The 12,647-nt window shown below is 43.3% G+C and overlaps 1 protein-coding gene across 3 annotated transcripts in view; it reads left to right on the forward strand.

Moving 5' to 3' along the window:
- The first annotated feature begins 390 nt into the window (after window positions 1-390).
- The window catches only part of CHRDL1 (chordin like 1), a 44,841-nt gene continuing 32,584 nt past the window's right edge, over window positions 391-12,647 (forward strand). For 2 of the 3 annotated variants that reach the window (XM_042807447.1, XM_042807449.1), the window contains exons 1-4: window positions 694-1,243; window positions 4,343-4,490; window positions 6,440-6,552; window positions 10,512-10,605. In XM_042807447.1, the coding sequence (XP_042663381.1) occupies window positions 4,394-4,490; window positions 6,440-6,552; window positions 10,512-10,605 (304 nt within the window). In that variant the 5' untranslated portion in view covers window positions 694-1,243; window positions 4,343-4,393. Of the gene's footprint in view, window positions 561-693; window positions 1,244-4,342; window positions 4,491-6,439; window positions 6,553-10,511; window positions 10,606-12,647 lie in introns of those variants that run through there. The other variant, XM_042807448.1, reaches the window with a different exon arrangement.

A 12,647-nucleotide genomic window follows, 5' to 3' on the forward strand; every position in this document is an offset into this window, starting at 1 on the left:
TTTTCAGCCTTCTGAAAATATCTACCAAGTCTAGGAGGTGTATGACCTCCCAGCAGTGCTCCCCAAACACCCTGATCCCAAACCAAGGGAAATAGGTTGTAATTTGTTTCTCCACATGATGTCTTTTCATACCTCACCCTTTTTCTCAGATCATTTGTCAAGGGTTCACTGATCTCTTCTTATTAGTTACAGGGGCCACAACAAGACAGAAAAAGAATGTTTGACCAAGCATATAATGTCATGAGTCATGGGTTTAATTTAGTTCCACCAGAATCTCAATGTGACCTTGAAACCTTCTAACACAATAAATCAGACCAGAGCGTATCAGCAGAGGGTGTCTGACAAATCCCAGTGGACACAAACTCCAGCGGGTGTGCTGCGGAGGGCACCCTGCGTGTGAAAAGCCCCTTATAGAGCCAGCTCCGTGGAGAGCCCCCTCTCTAAGCGAACCGCCCACGGGGCCCGGTTACCGAGAAGGGAGCGATGGCCGGAGCGGCTCTGTCCGAAGGCACCGGCGCAAGGTCCCGCCCGCCCGGGTGCGGGTCCCGGCGGCTCCGCAGGTGGGTCCCGCACGGCGGGAGGGGAACCAGGGGGGCGGGCGCCGAGTCCCCCGGCTCCCCTCCAACCCCCCATAGCGGAGCAAACTCCACCCCGGGCCGTGTCAGTCACGCTGCTGTGCCGGGCGGCGGGAGCGGGGCGCGGGAGAGGAGGGGGCCGGGGCGGGAGGCGGATCGCCGGGCCGCGGGCTCCTCCGCTCCTCCTCCCGCCGCCGCTCCAGTGCCGGCGGGGCTGCGGGGCAGGACCCGCCGCCGAGCATCCTCCGGCCGCGGGCTCTGGCTGCGCTCCCCGCTGGGGCAGGAGCCCGGTGGCAGGTGTCCCAGGCCGGGCAGCCCGGGACCTTCCGGAGCGCCCGCCCCGCAGCGTCCCCGGAGCTCGGGTTTAGCGGATTCCTCCCGCCCCGCTCCATCAGTCGGGGGGGTGCCGGTGGCGGCGGCCGCAAGACCCGTCGGTCCCCTTCTTGCCCCCTCACCACTGCCACTGCGGGAGACCTAAAAGCCCCGGGCGAGCCGCGGGAGAAGATTATGGCAACGTGACTGGGAAGCGGAGCCGCCTGGCCGGAGCCCTCCCGTCCCCCGGCGGAGCGGAGAGCGCGGAGCCTCGGGGCTCCCCCGCCCGAAGCCGCCGATCGCCGGCAGCCTCCGGGGCCCGCGGCCGAGCGGAGCGGCCTCCAGCTCTGCCCCAGGTTTGTGAGCTTTGCTTTTTCTAGACGAAACCCCGGGGAAGGCGCAAGTCCCTCTGTGGGAGCTGCGCCCGGGGGTGCGGGCACTGCCCCGGGGGGCCGGCGGCGCGGTACCGGCCACCCTGCGGGGACACCCGCTGCCTCCCCTCCCTTCAGCCCGGTTTCTCACCCCCCCCGCCGATGGCGGGGGCCGGCCGGTGTCCTGCCGCCCCCTCGGGGGGCACCTGGCCGGGCCCCGGCGTCCAGGCAAAGCGCCGGGGCTCGGAGCGGGACCCCGCCGACGGCAACCCTCGACCCCCCGCTTCCACCCCTCCCCACCCCTCCCCGGGCGGGACCGCGGGGCGCTCCCCGGGCTCGGCGCCCCCGGGACGGCAAAGTCCCGTTAAAGCCCTGCGAGCCCCGAACCTCTGGCCGCGGCTCCCCCGGGGACCCGCCTGCTAACAACCCCCCCGACGGTGGAAGGGCAGGCTTGCAGCAAGGCTGCCGGGAGCCAAAGCCTCGGGGATGGGGCGGAGGGAGATGCGGCCCCGGCTCCGCGCCCGGCTCCGCGCCCGGCTCCGCGCCCGGCTCCGCGCCCGGCTCCGCGCCCGGCTCCGCGTCCGGCTCCGCTGGCCCCGGCGGCAAAACGCCGGTCCTGCCCCGGGCTTTGACCAGCTGCTCTGGTAGCCCGCTCATTATTTCACAGCCTCTGCCAGCTAGACTCAGTCCTGCTAATTTTTTCTCCTTTTTTTTTTTTTTTTTTTTTTTTTTTTTTTTTTTTTTTTTTTTTTTGCATTAATCGTAAAACGTGGCGAGGCCGGACGCTGCCGCTTGTAGTTACTAAACCGGGGTCTTTGGGGGATGAGGTGTTAAAAATAGAGCCCCATGCCTTATTTCAGCAAGTAATTCACATAAGAAGGGGATCCCTTTCATTGTTTCTACTAAACAGAAAACACACCAATAATTAACAGGTTAATCCTAACTGAGATTATTTAAATCCAGAAATATTTTTAGGACATTGCCCTTTGGGGAAATAAAGGGAGTGTGCTAATAGTGAAAAGTATGTGTTTATATTTGGAGTAACAACAATACAGAAATTAAAGAGAATTAAGAAACACATCAAAAGTCTCCATCCCATTTCTGTTATTAACTCCTCCATTTCACATTACCGTGCAGCACTTCTGAGCATAAGGAGTCCAAGTTTTAAAATGTTCTTCCTTTGAAGACCTGACATTTAAAATGGATGGATTCCTGAGCCTTTCTATTCAAACTAGCCAATCTAGCTAACAGGTAAAGTGCTGCACAAAGGATAATTGTGCTCCATTTATAAATATTGTTTGCTTAAGCAATCCTCAAGAAAGCCAAGATATTTAAACATTCACACTTCTGCTAGTCCCAGTGATGTGCTACTGTTGTTCTCAATGCAGGCACGATGTCCTGGGACTAAATTACGAGGTTTTAATTTTAAACAAGTTTTCAAAAGGTTGTTTGTCTTAAAAATGTCCTATGTGATTTGAACACATTGAAAGGAAAAAATGACTTAAACTTTTCTTCTGAAATTGGAATATTATTCTCAGCTTCCAAAATAAATGGAAAGTTATATTTTGTTACTGCATAGGGAGTGTGCTTTTAAAATAGTGTGGGCTTTTTTAATGTTTTCAGATGCAATTTGCATTATTTTGAATGAGCTTACTGAGTATAGACAAAGTAGTTGCAGAGATTTGATTAGTTAATGAAGATGTCCATTTTGTTTGTGGTTTGGGAATGTAGAGTAGAGAACCCTTGAACAGTAAAGGCAATAAAAACACTGATAAAACCAGATCACCCACCCTTTGTTACGGTATCCTAGATCTCAACAGTCCTAATAGGAAGATTTTATTTTTAAGTGCTTGTTAACATACTGTTGAGTTAATTTCTCTCAGTTATCCACCACTCAATTTTGAATATACATATACAAATTATTATTTTGGCTTTGGTTTTCTGTGAGCTGAAACATATTCATGTACAGTTCTATTATTTACATGAAATCTGGAGAGGTCAAATTAGTTTACAAAGCAGATTGTTTATTTTTCCAATGGTGAATCTTTTTTTTTTTTTTTTTTAAGTTTTGTAAAACTAATTGTGAATCCACATCAAGGCTCTTAAAATCAAACCCAAGTCTTTCCAACATTGTAAATTACAGACAAGTGTACACTGGGAAGATAATACTTTTGAAGTGAATTCTGATAAACAGTAAAGCATCAACGTATTTATCAATTTAGAATCTTAGGTTGGCTATCAAAAATAAATAAATTCTACTTCAGTTAATTATTTTCTCCCTTGTTTTTTTTTTTTTTTATTATAAAATAATTCACCTTTTAAAAGCCAGAAAAAGATAAACAGAACGGCGCATGCAGTAAGTACGATACCATCTCTGCACCACACAGAGAATACATTAAACTTTGCTCCATATGCAACCTTTTGACATCAAAGATCTACAAGAATGAAGGTTACATGTCATTCCCCCATTCTACTTTCAGATAGCAAGGCAACGGAAGAGTTAACTCTAGAAAAATTAACTATACACAATCCCAGAACAATAGTAGTTGGCAGAGGGGAGGAGTGGTGGATTGAATAGTGGTGGAAGCCTGCTAGATGCAGTGAGGAAAACTCCCACTGGCTTCGGCGTGGCCAATATTTCACCCGCAGTGTGGGTTCCCCTCGTGCAGGGCCAACACCCCAGGGAGACCCAAGGTTAATCATCCCATGAAACAAAGATGTTACAACTGACACCTGTATTTCCTAAGTTACATCCAAAAGAGGTGCTCTACAAGAAAATCTCGCAAACTAGTTTCTTGTGAAAGAGAACTCTAAGAATTTAGATTGCTTCCTTGCCAGGTTTCTCTGCTTTGGAATAAAATAAAGACTTTATTAGAAGTAATAAAGTTTTCAGCTTTCATGAATGGGAATGTGTCCCCTTCTCCAAAAATGAAATGACCTGAAGCCAAACCAGTATCCATGATATAGACAGATTTTTCGGTTCTGGCATTTTAGGATTTCTGTGTGTTGGATAAAATCATGTCAGAGAATGTAAGTATCTTACAGGATTTTAGTTTAATTTATGTAATCTTTTATTCCTAACAGCTCAACATTCTCTACTTTGGAGGCTTTTTTCTTTTCCTTTTGTTGATAAAGATGAAAAAGAAGTGGATATTGGAAGATTTTCATTTCATCATTTTTGCTGTGCTCTGTCTCCTTTTCATAGATGGAGGTAAACTAGAACAAGTAAAACGTAAGTAGACTTAAAACAAAGCTGTCACATTCACCCAAATTTGACATTTTTCTTCTATTTGACAGATGTGGTTCAGAAAAGATCTTCAAACAAGAATGTCCTAAATTGTGGAACTGCATTCAAAACCTTCTAACATTCTCCCTCCTTCTAATCCTATATCTACTTGAATCAGGTCACACCCATGTTTAGGGCACATCTTCCTAAAGCTGTGCAGGTTTCATTGCATTGTAAAGAACGTAACACATCAATTGGAGAATCTGTTTTATTTCAAATATCCTGAATCAAGAGAGCGATTAATTCCATTTTAGTGACCTCTGTAAACATCTGATGGGTTATCTGGATTTTGTCCCATGTGTAAAACTATTGTGCTGAAGTTTTCAGCTAGCGTAAAGCTCATCCAAGGCTGTTCTATTGCGTTCCAAAAACAACCTCATATGAACTGGATTAGATACATCCTTTGAGAAAATTAAGAGTCTAAGCACTGTCAAAAACTTGATGAGAAGAACCAAAAAAAATACAAACAAAACAAAGAGAGTATTTCTACAGAGCCTGTCACGCGTGGGAGATGTTAACACATTTCAGAAAGCATGGCAAGGAGGAATAACTTCCCAAATAAGTCTAGGAGTTATTGACTGCTACAGCCTTGTTCCTAGCTCTCTGGAATGCTCTCCCCACCTGCACAGGCTGGGTTTTCATCTTCTTCTTAGAAAAGACGTTATTTGTCCTTGAGACGTAGTTAAAATTTCCAGCCTCAGTATCGGCAGCTTCTGCTTCTAAGGAAGTAGATTAAAAAAAAAAAAAAAAAAAGAATAAAGAAAAAAAAAAAGCAAGTTCCAAAAATGTCACCTTCTGTGCTGAGGTTGCTCACAAGAAAACAATGTGCAGGTATCCCTGTTCATAGAAAGCACAGAAATTACAAACTCCATTTCAGCCATCTGCTTTTTCAGATCCTGCATTTAATTTGTCATGCTTTGGTGTGAAGTGAAAGCAGATCACTTCACAGTTGCTGCTAATAATCCCTACCTCTTGCTACCTTCTTTCAGCCCAATAAATGTGAAGAATATCCCTTGCTTGGATTATCATTTGGAGGACAGGTATTCTGTTTGATACTCTGAAGTATCATCTACACTGAGGGTAATGAACTAAGCTGAATTTGGATATCATTAAGATAACAGGAAGGAATTAGCTCATGGAAGCATATGAGAAACATCCTTTTACTGAAGAGATTGGAGTTTTCAATGTGAAACCCTAATGTGACAGGGAGAGACAGGGCACTAACATGGGATAGGGAGATGGATATCTGCAAAACTGCACCTACAAGATTAGAAGTGCTTAATGAACAGAAAGATCTTAAAATATTTTGAATGCTGATGCCTATGTAAGCACAAATTGTTCTGAAATACTAGGACAATCTTCTTTTTTGTTAGGCTGTTAAAATATGGAGATACTGAACATGCAGTGCAAACAGTGTATTTATCTTCCTTCTGCAGTTCCCTTCTTCAAAATCTCTCTGCTGTAAAACGTGGGATTTTCCTGAGTTGAGCCAATTGCTTTGGTTTTTCAGTGAAACAGTTTTGTTTCCTATAAACTTGTCTGAGCAATCAAGCACTTTAATTTTGTTACCTAAACACCATCATAGCCTGTGTTTTTGCAGGTGAAGGGATAAACTCATCCTGTATGAAAGCCATTTTGTCAGCTATTTCAGGAGCTGCAGTTTTGAAAAGATGGGAGGCCATGTCATTTATTTTGGTTTGGGAGGTTAGAAACAACAGCACATGAAATTAAGGGCATTTATGGTATGTGATTTTCCAGGGAAAGAAAAAATAGTAATTCCTTACAAAATTTTATGCACCACAGTTTACAGAAAACACTGCACACTTAAAACCACACTGTAAGTACGGAATGGACACATTGAATCATAGCTCTTTCAATTCTTTACTGTTTTACAGATTCAGATACGTACTGTGTGTTTCAAGATAAGAAGTATCGTGTAGGAGAAAGATGGCATCCTTATCTAGAACCCTATGGCCTTGTTTACTGCGTTAATTGTCTTTGCTCAGAGGTAGGACTGCTGAGTTATTGATCCTACAACTTCTTCCACTTGCTTAATTGACTAGAATCCTTTCTGTTGTATCTACCATTTGGCAGAGCCCAAACCTGTTTTCACTAGCAAATCCTGATCATGCTGCAGGAAATAGAGGCAGGTGATCCCAGTGAAGGGGAAACATTAACAGAGAAGGCCTATACTAGCAAAAAATACTTGCACAGGGTAGACTAAACAGCTCCTTAACTAGTGAGAAGCTTTCTCAGTGCTGAGCATTACATCTTGACTAATTGGACCCCACTACCTAAATACAATCCTTGCAGTTCCATCAATATGGAGGATTAGGCTGAATTTGGCAGTGTTTTGATCTATGTACAATGCCCACATCTTCCAAGGCATTTCCATAGTCAAAGCATCTGCTGCCCGAAAGTGCTGAAGAACAGGCTTGGATATCACTGCTTGTAAAAATCTATGAAAGAAGAATGAGATGATGAAAAATGAGAAAAGGGTGTGGGGAGCAGAGAGAAGTGGGAAGGACATGAAAAGACAGGTCCTTGACTACCATCAGTTGATGTCTGATATGAAGACATAGCAGTCATAGATCCCCTAAGTATGTCACATAGAGCAGGGGAGGGGGGGGCAGGAAAATAAGGGCTGAATATGTCCCTTGGAGTACTTGGAAATGACTAAACAATAAGGGATCTTAATCACTAACACATGAGGAACTCCAGATGCTGAGTTTTGTCTGCTGTATTTAACGCAGAATAAAGTTTTCTTGGCTATTTTCCCCCCTGCAAGTGTAAAATATTGGGCCCCTGTGCAGCATTTGCTCTGAGGGATCTGCTACTACAATTTAGTGTAGAGATGCACAAACAGTAGCCCCACAAGCTTGGCTTTATCTCAGATCTGTGCAGCAGAATGCATCTGTGAGAGGAAAAGCAATGTAGTAGTAAGAAAAGGAAAAGTCCCTGGTCATAGCAAAAAGGAGTTTCCACTAATTTTTGCTGATCTATATGCATAGTTGAAACCCCCCTCAGAGTCCGTGTGTGGTAAAACACTCATTAGATTGCTGGAAGGCTGTCTTGGGTGGGGATTAAATTCACTGGAAACCCTAGAGATATGGATACAAATCATTGCTCAGTGACTTTTAGGAAGATGTTAGTCTGGAGGAATGGGAAAGTGCATGGAAAACTCCTCTAGAGAAGTAGCACTGCTGTGATCCAGGCATACGCACGCACTGTGAGGCTCCAACAAATGGAGTATATTTTATTTCTTTCCTTCGCACATGGGCATGGAAGACCAGAGTGACAATTCAGGGGAATAACGTTAGTAAAGAAGGAAACTGCTTGTGCTAATTATCAGTATGTGCAGCTCAGAAGTGGTTCTGGACTCTACTTTCTTGTTCGGTCTGTTTTACCTTTGTTGTACCATGAGGTGTAGCATGGGGTTATTTCAGCAGTGTGAATGCTAAGGGATCTCTGGGATGCGACTCTTGTTTCCTGGAAGGAAGACTCCAAATAACAACTGCAGCATCCAGCCATTCATTTGAGCTTTGTCCTGGCCAAAAGAAATGCCCTCACAACACTGACCTACAGTAAATGCTCCAAATCATCAGAAAACTCAATTAATTTATGATTTTAACAAAATTAGGGCTAGATAAAGCATTAGAAAACACGCCATGACATAGCACAAGCACAGACCTTAAACCAAATATTACAGCATGAAAAATAAAACTAAAGTGTGCCACAGACAGCAAATAATAGAGACCTAAGTGTAATCCCTCTATAATTCCCTGTCAGTAAATCAGTTAGGCAGAGGATACGTACAGAGTCTGAAGCAGCATCCTACTCCCTCACACTGCAGAGAAAAGCAAAAAAATCCCCGGGAGTCTTCATCACCAGTGTGACGAGAATTTCTTTGCTGGCCTCAAACATCATGAGCCGTATGATCTCTGCACAAAACAAGTCCTGTTAACCAGGCAACAGACCGAAATCTCTGCTCTGTCTCTAAAGCACAGTCTGTCTGTCCGTCCCCCCTCAACACACACTCTTCTGATGTTTAAGAAAAGGGCGAGACAAAGTAACTAACTAAACAGAGGCCAAATTATTCAGCCTGGGATTGAAAAAAAAAAAGAAAGCCTTCCTGTTTTTGTGTGTATTTAGTATTGTATTTTTACAAGTTATAATTTACATACTTAAACCAGAATAAAACTAAACATAATTCAGTGTTCTCACCCTGTTCCCCATTTCTTTTACAACCCCTCCTCCCCCCCCAACACACAGTGGAGACTGTTGACTGGTACTGTCAGGTAAACTGGTGCGCTCACAATTTGTCAGATCATTATTTTACTCTCTAAAATACAGCAGCGTTTTACTTGTGTTCATAGTCAGATCTGCAGACTTCAGGGACTAAAATGAATGCTCTCCACACTTTGCACAGGTAACACAGGAAGGGAGATGCATTGTTACTCTTTGGGTATCTGATGCAGAAATGCTAACCGTGGCCCTCACTCAGTGGCCTACAGGAGCTTGAGTCCTTCCCTAGTCAATAGGGCTTGGTCTCTCAAATATCACTGTGACTCTAAGCATAACATCAGTCTTACCAAGCACAAGATCAATTAAAATAATTCTGTCCTGCTGCAAATAGTGGAGTACTGCAGGCGGCACTGAGGAGCGAAAGCCTGCAGAATTTCTATCACAGCTGGTCATGCACAGAAAGTAAACATGCACCTCAGGAGATTTCACAGGACTAATAATTAAAAAGAGAATGAGGCCATGGAACAGGTCAAGTAAGCAACACGGAGCCAGGCCAGCAGGAAGTGCAGACTTTCTTCTACAGCGGTGCTTTATGGGCTCTCAGCTGATGATGTACTGGGCAAGGAGCTGTGCAGACCAGTAATGGTCCCTATCCTGCAAAGAGTCTACAGCCTAAAATTTGCTGCTCCTCTATAAAATCAGTATATTTAATTTCAATCATAATTGGAAACAAATGGTGATGTTGCTTTTAGTGTCTCTTTCCAAAGCAGATGCACAAATGTAGTTTGCGGGTAGTAATGATCTAACAGTATGATTCCAGCCTGTGGTCTGCAGGTATTTAGGAGTCAATGGATTATTTTGAAAGAGATGGCTAGAAAAGCCTATACATACTCTATCTAAGGAAGTCTGCACCTCCACTAGAAACATTTCAGTGCTCCAGAAGGCATATGAAAATGAAGTGAGTTTATTCCTAACACCACCTAAAACTACAGTCATAGCATAGTATCAGTGTTCATGCTGAAAGATCTTTCTTGCTATAAACATGAGCAACTCAGAGCTAAATTAGAAGGATGAATTATAGATGGGAAATGGGAATTTGAAATGGATAGTCTTTTCTGGTTACAGACACTGCAGAATGAAAATTCCCTGTGTTTTAATTATAAATCAAACTTAGATGTGGTCAAATAGAATATTATGTTAATGACATGAATAATGAACACTATTCCCAAGACTTGCTCGTATTTCTTAGAAAAATGGCTACTTACCAACTTGTGTTTTTTGCCTACTGGGGAACCCATAAAATGAAAACAAAAGACTCTGCAGTTTTCAGGAACAATTACAGACACTATTGTCTCCTGCAGTCTTGAACTAATCCTCCGTAGGGGATATCTCAGAGACCTACCATTCATTATCTGTGTCTTAGTTTTAGAAATGCAATTCCTACTCATAATCTGCTGAAAAGAAAAGCACAAATAAAGGTTATTGCAATCCATTTATAGGCACTTCCTCTGATTTTAAGGTTTGTATGGATTTCTGCTACATTCTGACCTCCAGCATAAATTCAGAGGCAGTGAAAGAAGTCTGGGCTTACCCTTGTATGAGTGAAATCAGAATGTTGTAAAAAGGCATTTGTTTTTAAAATACCTAGATGCAGAATAGAGAATACGGAAGTTGGTAAGACAGCCAATTTCATTAAAGTATTGTATTATATTCTCCCTGCAGAATGGAAATGTACTGTGCAGCAGAATAAGATGCCCAAGTCTACACTGTCCTTCCCCTGTGCACGTACCACAGCTGTGCTGCCCACGATGCCCAGGTAATTCCTATTTGTGACATACAGTCCTTTCTGAAGTAGTTACTTAATATGCTGAGTAACAGCAAAATTAAATGTCTGTGCTGGAAAACTTCTGTGAAGTAAACATCCTTCGATATCCATTGAGGTGAAAGGCTTGTCCCACAGTAAGCTACAGTATTTCTTGTGGTGGTTGTTTTTTAGGAAATCAGAAGTATAGATGTGGGAAGGGCTAAGGTAAGCTACCAAGTCTAGTCCCCTACAATCCAGGCACAAGGCAGCAGAAGTTTCATTGATGGGGTCCATGGACTATTTGCTCCCCACTCCTTCCTTTATCTCTCAACTCCATCACAATAAAACCCCATCCCACAAACTTCCTAAGTTTCAGCTTTTGGTTCTTTTCATAAGAGCAGGCTGAAATACCTGGTTATTTGCAGTGGTTCTCTGTTAACAAGTAATTCAGAATTGCTGTGGCAAATGTGCATTTGTATAGTATCACTGTACAACCAGTCTGGTAACATTTGCCTTTTACATCTCAAATCCAGGCATAGCTTCATAATTAGTAGAGACTGTTGTAAATCATAGAAGCAGTGCTGTAGAAGTTTATGACTATATAAATCCAATTGGATACTGTATAGTAAATTCCTCCAGACTGTACATTTATTATATGCTCATTATTAAGAGCCACTGTATGAAAGAGACTAAGCAGGATCTTTCACGAGGCTGTTACAACATTCCCGACATGGCCTAATGGCTGGTAGATTTGACTGGAGCTTTTCCCTAAATGTCTGTCTTAGTGGCACCCCTCATTTCCACTTATAAAAGAGTATTCATGCAGCATCATAGAAAGGGGTTTTATTTGACTTTCTCCAGAGAGTTTCATTGTCTGAGGAAAACAGCTGTTCCCTGACCAAAACCTGTGAGCAGGAGGCAGTACGCAGTGGTGGAGGGACATGAGTGCACAAGTCAGTTTGCTGTTCCGCTGGGATTGGAGTGCATTCAGTGCACTTACTGGAGAATAAATGGCACCCACCTGCCAATTTTTGGTAGGATTCATCTGTCCTGACAATTACATACACCTGTCTATCAGATGTGTATATCAGTATCTAATCTCAGTATCTAGAATCCTTTTTTATCATTGATGAAGAAGAAGCATTTCAAGTACATAACTCATCTGATGCCATGATGCCGCTCATCTTGTGTCCTGGGATGAGATTTATCCCATTCCACTTTAGATCTAACACTTTGGCATCTCATTGATGGTAGAGTTTTATCTATGATGGTCTAATACATAGGAAAGAAAGTTTGTAAGGTAGTATGCTTTATTTCTCCAACTAGTACTGTTAGATTAAGAAGTAAGATGTTGGGAACATGAACCTCTTTTCTGTTGTCAGATCAAAAGAAGGACTGGTGTGCCGGTGTGCCCAAAATCTGGTCTGTTTTTTCTAGCTAGTCTAAACTTCAGCTGGCAAGGGAATCATCTAGATCCCCTTTATAGCTGTTGGAAACATGCTGTCCCCAGAGGGTCATTCATCCTGTTACCTAGAATGAGAAGAATTTTTCCCTGGAGATGCCTGTCTCTCCTCACTGATTATTGAGGGAGCACAGGCAAATAGCTTATGCTAGATGCTTACTTTTTTGACAGCTAAGTTAAATCACAGAAATCCCATTCTCAATATGCAATTGGCATTTGGGGTCAGGATATTTTCTTCTTCTTTTTTTTTTTAGTATCTCTGTACAGTATTTAGTATAGAAATATAAACGCTTCTAGATTAATTGGTTTTGCTGCAAGTTCTCTTTGGCGGTGAACTGTTCGCTTTTTTCTATTCACAAGGCTGTAAATGTTGTGATATCTATCAAGATTTTAAAATATTCTACAGTGACCTAGTAAGGAAGAGTAATGGCTCCTGCAAACTCTAAAATCCTTCCTACCATATTAAGTTCTTGCTAGTCACAGTCTTCAGCTAGAATTTTGTACTGTGTGTTTAAACTGATAAATCCAGAAAGTTATCAGAACGAACCTTTCCTGAATTGTGATCCATTATCTTCCCTTAACTGCTCCTAGA

The sequence above is a fragment of the Tyto alba genome, unplaced genomic scaffold (genome assembly GCF_018691265.1).
Source record: "Tyto alba isolate M040663 unplaced genomic scaffold, T.alba_DEE_v4.0 Super-Scaffold_5, whole genome shotgun sequence".
NCBI classification, from domain to species: Eukaryota; Metazoa; Chordata; class Aves; order Strigiformes; family Tytonidae; genus Tyto; species Tyto alba.